Raw genomic sequence first — 17182 nt, 5'->3', positions numbered from 1 at the left:
ACGCTTCATCATCAGTTTAATGTGGTCTGTCTTTAATCAACACGTTTATCTGAATGTGCCACATCACATGGAAACATTGAATCTCTACTCCTGAATAAATCAGCGCTGAAATTATGTCTTTTATTATTTTGAACCTCTGAATTCAACAGTTCAAAGTTTTTCGTCCAGCTCGGGATGAAGATCCTCTGGATGAAACTGGTGTTGTAGCACGTTGTGAACTTTGCTCTGATCGGGACGAGGCTGCACTCGTGTTTTACATTTATTAGTTATTGATCCTGAAAGTCTGAATCTGTGATTATCTTTCCAACTTGACCACAGTGACCGAACGCATGTAGTTTCAAGCATCGACACACGAGCAGTGGAGGAGAAGTTGATCTGGGTTCAATTGCTTTTCCTCAATGTCCTGGATGTTGAATCCAGATTTTTGAACACAATGAATTTTGGGATCTGAATTTGAGGAAATCAAATTCATATGATTTGAATTTTATAACTGGAATTTTTCACTATGAATTTGTGAAGGAACGAAAGTGAAAATCAGTTATGGAAATGTTGAAGCAAACAATTCAGAGACATCATTTTAATGCTGAAAAGCTCCGTAGTAGAAATTTAATTCCTTTCCAATTTCAAAGTCTGGTGACACAGATCTGCTTCCATACTTCCCCCTGTGTAACTGTAATGTTCTAGTAATTGATCATTAAAATATTCATATACATATTCTTCTCACCAGACACTCGAGCAGACGAGCAGGTCGGGCGATGATGATCATCAGCTTCCTCACCAGTTGCGTGACGAAGGTCACCTCCACGCTCTCCGAGCGCTCGTGGGCCTGTTCTCACACACACACACACACACACACACACACACACACACACGCACGCAGACGCACACAGGAGGAAGGTTAGCTCAGCCGCACGAGAAAAAAACACGTTTCCTCTTTTCCTCTTTTTTATCTTTATTTTTCAAACGTAAGGAAATCCCTCACGACGACGACGTGTTTATTCATTATTAATCTTTAATTACATTTTAAATAATTCAAGATCCTCAATCTTTATTTGACCTTGGAAAAGCTGTGCAGGAAAAAAATAAATGATGAAATGTCTCGTTGAACCGTGTTTGTCCTTCACAAACACCTGAGAGGTGAGAAGCTCCGCCTCCAGAGATCCACCGTGAAATGTCTGTCAGAGCGGAGATGGGGCAATTTACCCAGAAACCCACTGTGACCGAGTGAACACCGATCCCTGGACAGAGATGGAGTGTGTGTGTGTGTGTGTGTGTGTGTGTGTGTGTGTTTGTGTGTAAGGCATAATAATTACAAAGCACTGACCGGAAAACATGTTTTATTCTCGGGGGGGGGGGGAACGACGACGACGACGACGTGTGTGTGTGTTTTTATGAACACAGCATGTATGTATGTACATATTGATAATGTGTGTGTGACAGATGGAGGCGGAGCTTCATAAACAAAGCGAGCGGTCGACTCGCTGCTGTGTGTCCAACAGGGCCGCGCTGACAGACGCTGGAGGCCCTGGGGCCCCCGCCCCTGAATTATTTATAACTGTAATGAAACCTGGGGGGTGTATGTAATGTATGTGCACGCTAAATATGTATTAGGGAGTGTATATGTGTGTGTGTGTGTGACACTGTACAGTGAGCAGTGAGTAATGGACACAGAGTGACGGACTCCAACCGAGCGGCGGCTAATTAACTGGTCAGAGTGTGACACAGAGTCTACACACACTCCACATGTGTAATGTGACAAAGACTCCCTGGTGGTCACACGCACGCACGCACGCACGCACACGTATCATAAACATGTTGTATTATGACATGGCCGATCAGTAATAACAAAGATACGTTTGAGATCATTTAGTTTCCACTACATGGTTTATGTTCCTCAGAACATGTGTTGGTCACGTTTCTTTTAATAATCGAAATAACTTATGAATTTTAAAAGTAAATATAAAAAAAACTATATATTTTTTATCCATATTTAACTTGTCAAATATCTTCATTATCTCTTCAGATTTTAGCCGTTCTTGTATATTAGAGAAACACTAAACATTTGATTTCAAAAAGAAACTTAAGTTTTGGATATTTTGATACAAAAACAGTAAAAGATTTGACGTACGTTCTAAATGATCACAGTAAATAAAAGATGAATATAAAGATAATAACATGTTTTGGTTCTTGGTGATCTGCAACTTGTTGAATGTCTTTTTGTTTTTCACTAAAGTTTATAATAGCTTAGATTCACCACTGAGATCACTTCCTGCAGCACTCTGCCCTCAGGTGACCTCCCGGAGTCTAACAGGGTTTTCCCCCCAGGGGCTCCGGCAGTCAGAGGATACCTTTGGATGCGGGTTGCCATAGTGACCGGCAGGAAAGGGTCGCTAAGGGCCCCGTGACAGGGATGGATGAGAGGGAGAGGAGGAGGAGGGTAAAGGTGGAGGAGAGATAAAAGACGAGAGGTGAGTCGACCTCCTGCGGGTTCTGTGATGGGGTCGCGACCCCGGGGAGAAGAAGGACGACGGAGGGATGAAGAAAGAAACTGATAAACATGGAGGACAAAGGAAGAGAAGTGAGACATGTCTTATGAAAAATAAATAAACACCTGAGATTAAAAACTGATCGATGAACCTTTTTTCTTTTCTTCATAAACACAAAAATTCTTAAAAGTTCTCAAATGGAAACTTTGTCATTCCAGGATTTTATCCATATTCCCCAAAATCTGGCATGAATCCACAGATGTCTTCATAATTTCATAACACAGGACGGAAAAAGTTTCTTTAGTTACTTAGGCGAACTGATCCTTTAAATTGAACAATATGTCGGATCTTCATCTTCCCAAAAGTTAAAACTAACGAGGAGGAGAAATCTACAGGCAACATGAATCATGCTCAAAGTAAATCATAAGAAGCCTTTTGTCCCTTTGCTTTAATAATTATTTACTTATGAAAATAGAGAGCAGTCAAATCCCTCATATGACTCTTCAAAGTCTAAATTATTAATAAGCCTCTGATAGAGACACACACATGGAGCAGTTGCCTGATTAAAAGAAGATTTAATAATTCATGGATCTGTCGATGAACTCTGGTGGAACGAGCTCAATTTACTTTTTTAGACAAGCCGTCACATCTTTTACAAAAGCAGCAACGACGAGCGCTGAAAAATTGAATATATTGAAACAACGACAACGACGAAGAATTGAAAGCATTTGTGATTCAGCTCGGGAGTGAAGGAAGTTGAGCCTGAGTCGTCGTCTTCCTCACTGTGTCAATAAAGCTCAAAACGAAATGGACTCAACTGTAAACTCTGCCTCCTCCTCCTCCTCCTCCTCCCAGCTGTGAGCGAACACCGTCCACTCGCTCTTCCTCAGCACCTCCTCCTCCTCCTCCTCCAGACGCCTCTGCCACGAGACGCGCGACATGTCTCCTCCGAAAAGCCGCCGACGCCGCGAAACGACAACGACGTCCATAACATCAACGGGGCAGGTGAAGGAGAGGGATGCTCTCTCGCCTCCGTCCACCTGCTCACGGCCTCATCGTCTTCCTCTCCGCTCAGCCGCCCGCCCCCCCCCCAAAAAAAACAACAAGCGCCGCCTAATGCCGCCTAACTGGTGATGTCATCATCCAGCCCGCTCCGCAGCGTCTCCAGATGTGCTCCGGTCCAAGTTGCTCACGTTCTCAAAAAAGCATTGGAACAGGCTTCACACAGCCACCTCCCCTTCGACGACCCCCCAGCGTCTCCCCCTCGCCACCCGCCCGCCCCCGGCCAATCAGGAGCAGAGGAGTCCCCTGGAATTCACGCCTCCATCCCCAAAATCCCTCCGCCGACGTCGACGCTTCCTTCACCCCTCCTGCTCGTCTGGGAGAGTCATCTGTCAGCCCCTGGTGACTGCTGGAGTGTGAAATTAAAATCCAGGAGTGTGTGTGTGTGTGTGTGTGTGTGTATGTGTCTGTCCCAGTAGAACAGAAGGTCAATAAGAGGCCTGTGGGAACCATTATGCAGCCCCCCCCCCCGCCTGAGGCACTGCAAAACTGAGCTAATAGAGATGTCACCACTGCCTCACACATGTAAATACATTTCTCAATCACACACACACACACACACACACACACACACACACACACACACACACACACACACACACAGTCCCATCACGCCGAGCTGCGATCAGCGAGTGCGAGCGGTTCGTCTTTGTGCCTTCGAGTGACATCACGCGGCGTCAGAGTCGTGAGTTGTTCCTCGGTGAACGGAGCGAGACCGACGTCTTCATCAGACGACCAGACAGAACTTTTCCTTTTTTTGCTTTTCCCCCCAGTGTATTCGTAAGAAAAATTTATCCTATAAAAATTCCCTGGAGTTCAGTTCAGGCAGGATGATTCATGATTACAGGTGAAGTTATGATGGTCACTTCAGTTATCAAATGTTCTTCATCAGTCTGACAAAGGATTATGATCATGATGAATTATCATGTTTATCATGTTGTTTGTTCACCGCAGTTCACATGTTTATATGTTCAGTGACTGAAAGATGTTTTTTTATTAATGGACCGACTGAACATTTTTTTTTCCATTTCAAATTGAAGCAACGCACATATATCTGTCTTAATCCTTTATATATTGAATATGTATGTGGTGGAGATCTGTTCGGGACAGTGGTTGAGACTCACGTCTTGCAGCAGCCTCTCCAGATTCTCCTGCAGCTCGTAGAAGTAGCGCGAGGTGATGACGCCCTCGCGGCTCTTCTCCAGACAGTCCCTGGACAGCTCCGTCAGCTGGTGGTGGATGAAGCTCAGCACGCCGTCGGCCAGCGGGCAAACCCTCGCCGGGTCCGAGAAGGAGCAGAGCAGCTCGGCCAGACGCTCCTCCATCTGGGCCGTGGCCTGAGGGGGAGGAGGGGAGGGGAGGGGAGGAGGACGGGGTGAGTCACATATCGGACGCATGGAGACGATGATACACGAGAGAAAATCATCTAATAAATCATTTAGTAAAGAATATTTGACACCTGATAATACACCTACATCAAATTTATATTTAACTTATCGCATTTTCTTATTAATATAATCACAAAAACATATAAACAATATTTAACACTAAGTGGGATCTGAGCAGTTGATCAGACAGGAAGCAGGAAGTGTTTTATTTTTATTTTCTACAGGCAGCAGATCATTTGTGTGATGCTCGTACCCTCCTGGACAAAGATTGGGTATCATTTGAATTGTTTCTATTCCGATTCTGCTCATCGATTATAATGGTTCTTATTTTTTATTCCAATATGGTAAAAAAGAGGGTCAGCAGTTTGGATAACAAGGTTAAACTCTGGCTTTTGTCCGTATGTCAGGTCTTTGCAGGAAGGCTCTGAACGAAAAACACGTTTTTTAACCCTCATTGTCCAATCAGATGACCTGAGAGGCGGGGCTTCTGTGGCGGCAGCTTGCTCACAGTTGCTCAGAAATCTCTCCTTCATCCAGGTCGTCCAATCGTCCACCAGCGGTTGTTGAGTCAGGAGCTGAACTGGACTCGGATGTAGTTTCAAACGTCTTCAGGAAACTACAACTGAGTCCAGTTGACCCTGACTCAACCACCGTGTGGACGGTTGCTTGGGAAACAAGATGGAGGAGAAACTGGTGGAGACTGAGCGACCTCAGCGTCTGAACAGACACGTGAGGTCGTGGAGTGAAGGGTCAAAGGTCTTTTATTCACTTAAACTGAACTAACAGTCAATCAACCAACGTCAACTCTCATGCTAAACTGACTGTTGGTTCGGTTTAAATTGATAGAAAACTACCTAACGTTAGCATGAAGCTAACATGCGTGTACAGGAAGTGTGTGTGTGTGTGTGTGTGTGTGTGCAGTACGAACCTTGGGGAACCTCTCCTTGTACACGTGGTTCATCATCACGATCTCATGGTCGAAGGAGATGGGCGAGCGCCCGGGGCTGAAACAGGAGGAACACACTCAGGTGAGACACACGAGTGGGCGTGGTCAGGAAACAGGAAGTGACTGCTCATTTCACTGAAAAGCTCCTGAACAGATTTTCCCAGTAAACCTGATGGAGAAAGAATCCAGGACATGTCGGTTGTGGAATCCAGGAATATTCTTTTTATCCACCTGACATTTTCCCAGAGTCATGGATCTTGATGGGGGGAAAATAAGTCGGACATATTTACTGGACTGATTTTATAGAGTGTGTGAGATTTGGTGAAGCTTAATATGAATTTAATGGAACTGTTGGGACGTGATGGAGGACGAGTGATGTTCTCGTGGTGGAGGCTTTGGTTTCTTTAGAGGAGGCTGAGCTGACAGAACACACACACACACACACACACACACACACACACACACACACACACACACACGGAGGACCTCGGGGTCTTCATCATATGTGTGTCTTCAGACGTGTAAACTGTAACCGTGACAACCTCTGGACCAGCATGGCTGCACACACACAGGACGACACACAAAGGTAACGCCTCTGGAGACACCAGCAGAGTGTGTGTGTGTGTGTGTGTGTGTGTCAGTAATAAAGCGAGTGTGACATCATGACCTGACAGACTGACAGAGACGTCGCCTTCAGTCCACAGCAGCTGCAACAGAATATAAATCCATCCGCCCGTCAGTCCACTTCATCTCTGGTCTTATTCTACCACGAAGCCCCTCCCCCCTCCCCCCTCCCCCTCCCCCTCCACCAGGAGACAACATGGCGACAGCAGCGATATCCTTGACCTTTTCATGTCTCACTTTCTGGAGGATAGGCAGCGACGACAGGTGACGGCAGAGTGATTGTGTGATTGTGTTTGTGCAGACCCGTCATGGGAGATATCCCCCCTCACTCTATTTCAGGCTTTGTCAACCTGCTGTATTATTCAGTCCATTCACTTATGACTGCAGATGTTCACTTCTGATTATCTTTCTCTATTAAATTCCTTTTCCCAAATTCTTTCAGTAAGATTTTCTAAAGAATTCTTAAGAATAGAAATTTGTTTTCTCGACAGTTATTCCATCTTTTATTTTGGTCTCGTCTTTAGACAATAACTGAAACAAAGGAAACTGAACGCAGGACATGTTCAGAATTACTGTCAATCAAAACTGATCAACAGTGTGACTTTTATTTATTTTTAGTTTCTTCTCAGTCAAGAGATTTTTGATTCTTTGTACCAAAGACTTGATGAGGTACAAACACTAGATAAGCAATATTAATAATAAAATGAAAAACTAGTATTTTAATGGTGAAACTGAAAATCAACTGACAACAACGAAACGTTTGTTTTTTCAAATTTCTTTCAGAAAATGTGGATTTTAAATGACAATAAAAATCTAAACTAAAACCCTGAAGAGAAGATAAAAAGAGAAAGTAAATGATTTTGTGGACCAGACGTCTTTGTTCGTATGAGTCATCGACACAAACACACGTGACCTGAGTGATGAGCTCATACACGCTCACACACACACACACACACACACACACACACACACACACACACACACACACACACACACACACACACACACACACACACACACACACACACACACACACACACACACACACACACACACACACACACACACACACACACACACACACACAGTCCAATTATCTGTTAATGGGAATGAGACATGAGCTAAACGTCATGGAGGCAGTTTATCATGACGCCAACGCGTGCACACTGACACACACACACACACACACACACACACACACTAAGTCTCTCTTCGTGTCTGTGGTTCTTTCTTCCGCAGGCTGTTCTTCCACATTCTTTAATTTTCACAGAATATTCTTCTTCTTCTTATTCTGCGTGTTATTCTCTGTCTCGTCTGCTCGTGGCTCCGAGGCTCCATTAGTTGAGAGAGGAGCAGCAGTCGAGGTCGAGATGAATCAAGCGCAGACGCCAGACAAAGGATAATTAAAAAAACACGACGATGTTTCTGCTGTTAATGGGAAATAAAATTAAAAATCGCCTGGCGGGAAAAAAACGTCTCTGTCATTATTCTGAGAAACGACCTCGGAGTGAAGTTCCGAGGAGAGTTTTTCTTTTTAAGCTTTGGCTCAAAAGAGACTGATAATATTTATGAAGATGGAATATTAGAGAAAAATGTGTATTTTTTATTTATTACAGTAGATAATTATTAAAACACCGAGTGTGTGAGGCTAAGTGATGATGTCACATGAGACATGAGACACTCAGAATGCAAAACGAGCTCATTGGAGGAGACGGTGAAGTGAAATAAATCAGACGAGACGGCGTATCGGACGGTGACGGTGAGGGGGGGGAGCGGGGTGTGTGTGAGTGTGTGTGTGTGAGGGAGGGAGACAGAAATAACATTGGTGCTTCACAACGGAGGCGGGCGACGCGGGAAATGAGACGACTAATTGACCGTGATAGAGTCAGACGGAACGGGGATGAGGTGTGTGTGTGTGTGTGTGTGTGTGTGTGTGTGTGTGTGTGTGTCATAGGCTACCTGTGGGGACAAATTTCACACTCAACACTGGTTAATTGGGGAAGACTTGTCCAGGTGGGAAAAGGCTCGGATTTGGACTCTAGACTAGGATCAGGATCTGGATCAGGATTAAAGCGTTAAATTTATGTAATGTCCCCCAAAGTGAGCAGTGACAACATGTGTGTGTGTGTGTGTGTGTGTGTGTGGTTCTCCAGCTTCCTCCCACAGTCCAAACAGACGCACACTGGGGGTTTAGATTAATGTGAGAGTGAATGTTTGTTTGTCTCTGGATGTGGACCTGTCCAGGGTGAACACACCTCTCGCACAACGTCGAGACCCTCAGAGGGTCAAGTGATATCGATTTTGTGGTTAAATTGTTAAGAATAAATGAGGTAAAGGTCTAAAGACCCGGACCCCAGTGGTCATTTATTTTTGCCTCCGGTCTACGAAGAGAAAAATCTAGAAGAAGTGAAACTTAGAGACGAACAAAGAGGCTGTTAAATATCATCCGTCACAGCAGAGTCGTAAAATTAGCATAAAATCATACTCTGCTCCTCATTTTCATTTGTTCACCCGTTGTCATCCCTCCTCCTCCTCCTCCTCCTCCCTCCTCCTCCCACATCCCTCCTCCTCATCATCCCTCCTCCTCCTCCTCCCTCCTCTTCATCCTCCCTCCTCCTCCTCATCCCTCTTCCTCCTCCTCCCTCCTCCTCCTCATCCCTCCTCCTCCTCATCCCTCTTCCTCCTCCTCATCCTACTTCCTCCCTCTCCCTCCTCCTCCTCCCTCTTCCTCCTCCTCCTCCCTCCTCATCCCTCCTCCTCCTCATCCTCCCTCCTCATCCTCCTCATCCCTCCTCCTCCTCCTCCTCCTCATCCTCCCTCCTCCTCCTCCTCCTCCTCCTCCCTCCTGATCCCTCATCCTCCTCCTCCCCCCTCCTCATCCTCCCCCCTCCTCATCCTGCTCATCCCTCCTCCTCCCTCCTCATCCTCCTCCTCCCTCCTGATCCCTCCTCCTCCTCCTCATCCTCCCTCCTCCTCCTCCTCCCTCCTCATCCTCCTCCTCCCTCCTGATCCCTCATCCTCCCTCCTCATCCTCCTCCTCCCCCCTCCTCATCCTCCTCCTCCCTCCTCATCTGACACACTCCTGTGTTTTAATAACTCGCTCAGAGTCTCTGTAATGACATCACCTCGGCCTTTATCAGCGTTAAGGAGATATCTGATAAAGAAGCTGGAACTGTTTATTAGATCTCATTCTTTCACTATTTTGGTCTAAAAACAGCACTTTTCCAGAGAGGAGGAGGTGATGTACACACTCACAGGGTGATGGTGGATTATCTGACTCGTCAGTGCTCCAACACACGCGTACGTCCTGATCCAGCGTATGACCCACAGAGTGTTCAGGAGAGTGTTGTTGTGAGTCTTTGTGAAGTCGTGTGGAGTTTTCTGCGAGCTCCTACCTGAGGCTGCGGGAGCGCGGTCTCATGGCGGGCGAGCGGCGCCCCTCCTCGTCCGTGATGCTCTCGGAGCTGAAGTGCTTGGTGAGGAAGTGCAGCTCGTCGGGCGTCGGCTGGAAGGGCAGCTGGTGCAGCTTCTCCTGAGATGAACAGGAGGACTGTGAGAGGAGGAGCACAGAGGGAGCACAGATTACAACCAGCGCAGGAAGCTGCGACTGCGGGGGGAGGGGGGGGGCCGGGACCGGGACCGGAGGGGGGGCAGGTTCGACCGGAGACAGGCCGAGGCGAGCTCCAGCTCCAAAGGACGATTTGTACAAAATCAGGAATGCGACTAACGAATATCTTCATTATCAATTAATCTGTCGATTATTTTCTCGATTTATCGATCAGTTGTTTGGTTCATAAAATGCTGAAAAAAGTCAATGGTGTTTCCCAAAACCTCAAGATGATGTTTTGTTTTGTCCACACACCAAAGATATTCAGTTTACTGTCACAGAGGAGCAAAGAAACCAGAACATATTCACATGTAAGAAGATGAAATCAGAGAATTGTGACTTTTTCCCCCCATAAAAATTACTTGAACCGATTAATCGATGATCAAAATAGTTGCCGATTAATTTAGTGATCGATTATTAATCGCTTAACTGTTGCAGCTGCAAACATGTCAGATATGTTCACTGCAAATTGTTTAGTGTTTGCCAAGATTTAAAATCTAAGATTTGGAAATATGAGATTAATAGTCTTATTCAAAGTTATTTACTAAAAAAACAAACAGATTTCTAGATTTCTTGTCAAGTAAAATGATTTTGCTGCACGATGACAGATCATGTCACTTTTATTAAGAGTTTTTTTTCTATTTAAACTTTTCCTTTTTTTGCAGCTTCACCAAATAAATCAATATATATAATACAGTTAGAGGTACAGTAGTGTAGTGCTGCAACTAATGATCATTTTTTATAATCTGTCAATTAAGAGATTAGTTGTTTGGTCCATAAAATGGTGAATAATATCGATTGTGTTTCCACAAATCAAAGATATTCAGTTTACTGTCACAGAGGAGCAAAGAAATCTGAAAATATTCATATCCAAGAAGCTAATATCAGAGAATTTTGACTTTTTTTCTTTATAAAAACTATTTTAACCGATGAATCGATTATCAATAGTTGGCGATTAATTTAGCAGTTGATTACTAATCAATTAACTGTTGACAAGATGATATGTTGTTGTTGGTTTGGGACAAACTCCAGGAATGATTTATCTCTTTCTTTCATATTGTGAGATTTTCTTGTGACATGTTCACTGATTTCACAGGATGTTTTGGTGGATCTGGGAGATGTGACGAGTTGCCTGACTGAGGCCCGACAGGGAGGTTTGGAGCTTCTACCGAGTCTCGTTCTACTTCTAACTGATCCCTGTGATTCCTCATCGGAGCAGCTGATGTGAACGTCCTGACGCGATGATTTGAAATGTCCGAGCTGCTAACTGAGCTCACCGCCTCTTGAATGAAGCTGGGTCTTATTCTACAGAGACGCAGGGGTGTTTAGGAGAGGAGGAGCAGGAGGAGCAGGAGGAGACCAGAGGGAATGTTGACGTGTCCCAGGGAACGAGAGGAAACACAGGAAGCAGCATGCACTTGAGGAGAGGAGGTGGAGGAAGCGACGAGAGGAATGTGGGAGAACGAGTGTTTGAATGGCGGCTCTGGGAGGTTGTCAGAAGGAGCAGGAAGAGCTTATCTCTCACAGATCATTATAAAACATAAAGAGAAATGAAGACATTTACCGAGACGGTGGAGCTGGGAGTGTTGGTGCCATATCCCGAGGACGGCAGAGAGGCCAGAGACCAGCGTCGTCCATCCGTCCTGAGGAAGAGACCACGACAGGTTTGTTACAAAAAGCAGCGTCGTCACATACAGTCCAAAAATATAAAACATTATAGAAAGAGGGAAAATGCAAAACACAAGGAAAACATGGAAGCGTGAGCGAAGCGCGACGCCCTCGTGACCGTCTGATGGATCCAACACTCGTCAAAAAACCACGAGGATTGAAAATATTCAAGGATCAGTCTGATTTTATTCAATATTTCTAATACTGTCAACAAATCAATGTGTTTGTGCGACTCTCAACACTTCCTGACTCCTCCTCCCTGTCGGGGCCGAGCCCACTGGTTCCTACTGAAGAAAACAATCCTCACATATACAGTTTCATTATTTTGATGGGGACTATTTTTTCCAGCGGCGTATTAATCTGTGCTCTGGTCAAACTGACAGAGCAGTTCAACAGTGAGACGATGGAGCGTCAGACAAATCAGACTGTTTTTCTGTGGGCGTCTGAGCAGCAGGAGGCGCTGTTCCTCCAGAGTGATCAGCAGGAACAGACGAAGAGGAGGAGGAGGAAGATGAGGACGACCCTGCAGGGCACTTCAGAGTGTGTGTGTGTGTGCGCTCAGCTGATGTGTGTGTGCTCAGCCATGCAGGTCGGAGGGCGGGAGGAGAAAAAAAGAGAGGGAGGATAAAAGGTCTAAGGTCAAAAGTCAAGAGGTCGTTACCTGTCGGATCTGTGTCCGTGACTGTGAGGAGACAAGACAGTGTTTTCTTTTTACAGCTGTTAGGGGCTGTCAGTCACACGCACGCACGCACACTCTCCTCTTCTGTCTCTTTTCAGAGCTACACACCAAAGATGCTTCTTTAAAAACCTTGTGCAAACATGATTTTTAATTGTTACCTTGTTTTTCAAAATTGTTTTCATTGTTTGTCATTTCTGAGTTTTTTAAGACACATTTATGTTCCAAAAAAAGCCACAATATTAATAAGCAGGTGGATGAAACCCACGTCAGTATTTATAGTAAATAATAATTATGTCACTGACAGAAGAAGAAGGAACCAGACTTTTACAGTTTGATGAATATTTACAGTCCCAGATTACATTTTCATAAATTCACTGTCACCACAAGTTTCTTTGTTGCAAACTGCTTCATGATAATAATAAATATTATAACTTGAATGAGTGAGTGAGAGGAAAACGCCTCTGATGACGACATGTGTCGTACCAGGCTCGGGCCACACGGTGTTGCTGCTGCGCTGCAGCGCCGGGGGTCAGCGGCCGGACAGCGACGGATCAATCAAACACACTGTGTGTCGCCATGGAAACATCATCACTTTGATGAAGATTTAGGAGGCAGAGCGACGGAGGAGTTCCTCATCGTCTAACTTTTTGTATGAGCTCAGATTAGACACTTTTTTATCGTTAAAAAACATGGACACACACACACACACACACATACACACACACACACACACACACACACACACACACACACACACACACACACACACACACACACACACACACACACACACACACACACACACACACACACACACACACACACACACACACACTGAGTAATTACTCTCTGTGCCCAGAGAGATAAGAGGTTTATTAATCTGTGGTTTGAGTGACAGGCTCAGGACGATGATCTGCCTCCTCCTCCTCCTCATCATCATCATCGTCCTCGACGCCTCCCGACAGTTTCTCAGCATTTTTAGAGACACAAAGATCAAAAAACCCTTCGCAGCAGAAACTACGGAGGCCTTCAGGTGACATGGAGCAGGAAAAAGCACCTGACCAGAGTTTGGATTGTCCTTCTGGGCTACTGTAGAATCATAACTGCTGATTCTCAGTTCATGAAAAACACTAAGATTCTTAGTTTCAGGTGATTTTACACTAATGAAAACATCATTAAGAGCATTCTTTTCCATTTGTACCTAAGTCCTACACACTGGTTGTGTAAACTCTGAAGTACAACTCATCCAATTTAATTCTTGCACTAATATGTAGATTATTTATATCTTTGTTCCTTATATATATATATATATATATATATATTTATTTTTGTGATTCTTATATTCCTATAATTGTTTTTCTTGTGTTGTGAGCCTGAGTTCTGCTGTTTGGGATCAATAAAGTAAATAAAGTACAATTTATCCATCAATAAAATATTTTTTAAGCTACTTTTAAAATTTATTTTACAGTATTTTATTATCAGCTTTTTTATTTGTTTCGTCTTATTTTTGGCTCATCAGTCATTTGAACTTTGAACTATAGAAATAAAGTCTGATTGATTGATTGAATGATTGATTGATTGATTGATCTGACCTTTGTGTGTGTGTGTGTGTGTGTGCGTGTGTGCGTGTGCGTGTCTCACCTGCGTGCCGGGATGAAGGAGAAGTGTGCGGCCGTGTTGGGGGAGAAGTTGCGAGGACTGTCCAGTGGGCTGGTGCCTGACAGACAGAGCAGAGGGATGGAAAGACAAAAGGTGAGTGTGGTGAATAAACTGGTTCATCGTCTGTTGACGTCCGCTGCTGATGAGATCATTATTATATAAAGAAAGTTTGTTTTTTGCTCCCGTGTCCACTGAGCCTGACGTGACAGGTGAGTCTGTCAAGACAAAGAAATAAAACTCTGGTCCCACAGAGAGAGAAGCAACGTGAAGCATCTGAACCCTCTGCTGGTATTAAAGTGACGCTCGGAGAAATGGATGAGCCTCTTTATGAATAAAACCTGAGATGATTTAATAAGAAAAACTGACACGTCCATATGTTCACAGAGCGACGGGAGGAAATTTTCAAGGAAACACAGCGAGAGTCAGAGTGTGACTAATAATTCAACACAAACACACACACACACACACACACACACACACACACACACACACACACACACACACACACAGGAGCAGGAGGAGAGATTAAGTAGTCGGACACATTTCCACATCTATTATGCATTTTGCTCAGCGGGCGTCCGGACGGAGCAGGAACTCAAATATTAATAGCTACTGCATTTCTGTCAGAGGAGAATATCTGTGTGTGTGTGTGTGTGTGTGTGTGTGTGACAGCAGAACACGTCTGCACACACACTCCAGTGAACACGGGTGTCATTAGTCAAACACGCTAGCGTCCGTCGCACTTCTGAGAATCGTCTTGTGCGTGATTTTGTTCCTGCGTGGATGTTACATGTCCAGGACACATCGGTGTGTGTGTGTGTGTGTGTGTGTGTGTGTTTTAAGATCCTTTGTGTCTTTGCTCTGAACTCGATGTTAGCAAACATTAAAAAAAATCAATGAACGGGATGAACGTCGCACCTCCACAGACCACGCGAGTCTCGAGAGCTCACCGACCGTTAGCTCAGCCACGTCCGTGACGCCGAGATGTCGGACCGCGTCTGTCACCACATCCTCCGCACACGACACCACAACTGTCAGATTTAAAGCGTCTCGTCGTCTGGATTAAACTGAAAGTGAAGCGACTCGAGGGGGAGAAGAGTCCGACCGGGAAATTCAACGACCTCAGGAAGGAGAAACTTTGACCCCCACGGTGCGACCAAACAGTCACAGAGGTCAGAGGTCACTCATTCCTGCACTGACCTGATGGACTCAGCATGTTTCTGGTTGGTTAAAAATACATTTGAATAATACTTTCCACGTCCTGTCAAGACAAAACAAACACTGCAGATCGTATTTTTCCATCTGAATAACGAACGGGAGTGAAAATGTAAATCTCGTCTCATCACCAGGTAACGAAGCTGCTTCGTCGTCACACTTTCAAACTGCAGCGACGCAGAATCTGACCTACTTTACTTTACAGAGACGAAGAAAATATGAGAAACATGCAAATGTGATCCTATCTGCTCCGAGTCTCTCCGGGGAAAACAACACAGATATAACAGAGAGACAGACGAGGAAGTGAAGGAGAGAAACGCTCGATTCTTTGCTTCTTTCCTTTGTTAAAATGACAAAGACGAGCGGGCGGAGACGGAGCGCAAAGAGCTGTCAATCATCCGCTGACCTTTACCCGACAACAGCCCGCTGTCCGTCAGGAGCAGAGATCAGGGGGCGGCTGGACGGGAAGAGGCAACGAGGAATTTATGCAGAATTCCAACATTTAATAAAAGTCATTTCTGCTCCTGAGGATATTGGACTTTGAGAAATCTCCGTCTGATTAGGGGCAAATTGTCTGGATGATTGAAACGAGATGAAAGTCATGATGAGGGGCGAGAGAGGGAGAGAGAACTCATCTGCGTATGAATATGGATTGAAAAGGTTTAATGTTGCCCGGTGGAGCAGATGAATCACCGCAGCCTCGTCTCAGGAGATAAAACGATTCTGTTAATGTTTGACAACCGACATTTAAACCTGAACAAAGTATTTTCCCCTGAAGCAACAGGAGAGAAAATGAAAATACATTAATAAGTGATATTTCATTCGCAGGTATTTTGTTTCCTCGGATTGAAAAAAGGAGAAAAAAAAAACTGGTGGCAGCGTTGCCGTGGCGATGTGGTACACACGAACCTCGTGTTCAGTCTGGACCATGGTAAACACAGATGTGTGTGCGTGTGTGTGTTACCTGTGTGTCCATGCAGAGGGGAGTGTGGTCGCGGCAGGGTGGGGGAGGTGCTGGACGTCACTATCAGACTCTTCCTGTTGCTCGTCCGACAGCTGAGGACAGAAGACGAACAGTGAGTTCATCTCAAGACTCAAGATTTAAAAGTGTACGGAGAAAGTCTGGGATTCAGAGGAGCTCTGCGATGAACCGCACGCACACCCACGCACGCACGCACGCACACGCACACACGCACACACACACACACACACACAGATCACATGTTTGTTTGTGAGTGATTTTAAATAGAACAACAGGAACTTGATTTGTCGACTTTGAGTTAATTCACATGTGAATTATGTTTGTCTGTATTTCAGGTTTGATTACTTCCTTCATCTCTGTCCTGTTTTTTTTTTCTACTGTAGATGTGGAGAACATACACAACACACACACATCTGACAGGCTCTGGCAGCGCTGGCAGGTGTGTGTGTGTGTGTGTGTCAGGTGTGTGTCAGTTGTGTGTGTGTGTGTGTGTGTGTGTGTGTTAATTGGCTCATCACATGAGGTGAATGTCTGTCATTAAGATCCTGGATCCTCGCTGAGCGACTGGAGCTAACATCTTCTGTCCAGTCAGTCAGAACCAGAGCCATGTCTCCTCTTCAGGTTCTGTGCTCCGACTTTGTGAGGACGGGAGATTTACTCTTCATCGGGAGGAACCAGGTTCACATCGGAACAAGGTTTAGGTGAAGGTGACGTGAGTTATAAAGTGTGTGTGTGTGTGTGTGTGTCTTGGCAGCTTGTGTCTAATACACAAACCCACTTGAGGAATAATTAGAGCGTGTGATGTGGAGTTGTCCTGCTGTGAGTTTGTCTCCGAACATCTGCTGAGAGGTGAAGCATCAGCACTT

At 45.0% G+C, this 17182-nt stretch overlaps 1 protein-coding gene across 10 annotated transcripts in view; it reads right to left on the bottom strand.

The window, feature by feature from the left end:
• The window catches only part of mast2 (microtubule associated serine/threonine kinase 2), an 88686-nt gene that overhangs the window by 11751 nt on the left and 59753 nt on the right, over positions 1–17182 (bottom strand). For 6 of the 10 annotated variants that reach the window (XM_035648906.2, XM_035648910.2, XM_035648912.2 and 3 more), the window contains 8 exons: positions 16299–16390; positions 14102–14177; positions 12443–12463; positions 11678–11756; positions 9902–10056; positions 5865–5940; positions 4673–4885; positions 725–826 (listed from right to left, as the gene is read on the bottom strand). In XM_035648906.2, the coding sequence (XP_035504799.2) occupies positions 725–826; positions 4673–4885; positions 5865–5940; positions 9902–10056; positions 11678–11756; positions 12443–12463; positions 14102–14177; positions 16299–16390 (814 nt within the window). The remainder of the gene's footprint in view (positions 1–724; positions 827–4672; positions 4886–5864; positions 5941–9901; positions 10057–11677; positions 11757–12442; positions 12464–14101; positions 14178–16298; positions 16391–17182) is intronic. The other 4 variants (XM_035648908.2, XM_035648911.2, XM_035648907.2 and 1 more) reach the window with 3 other exon arrangements.

This window comes from Scophthalmus maximus, chromosome 13 (assembly GCF_022379125.1).
Source record: "Scophthalmus maximus strain ysfricsl-2021 chromosome 13, ASM2237912v1, whole genome shotgun sequence".
In the NCBI taxonomy this organism is placed as follows: Eukaryota; Metazoa; Chordata; class Actinopteri; order Pleuronectiformes; family Scophthalmidae; genus Scophthalmus; species Scophthalmus maximus.
Note: the sequence above shows the minus strand (reverse complement) of the source record. Positions and strands in the feature narration are given on the sequence as shown.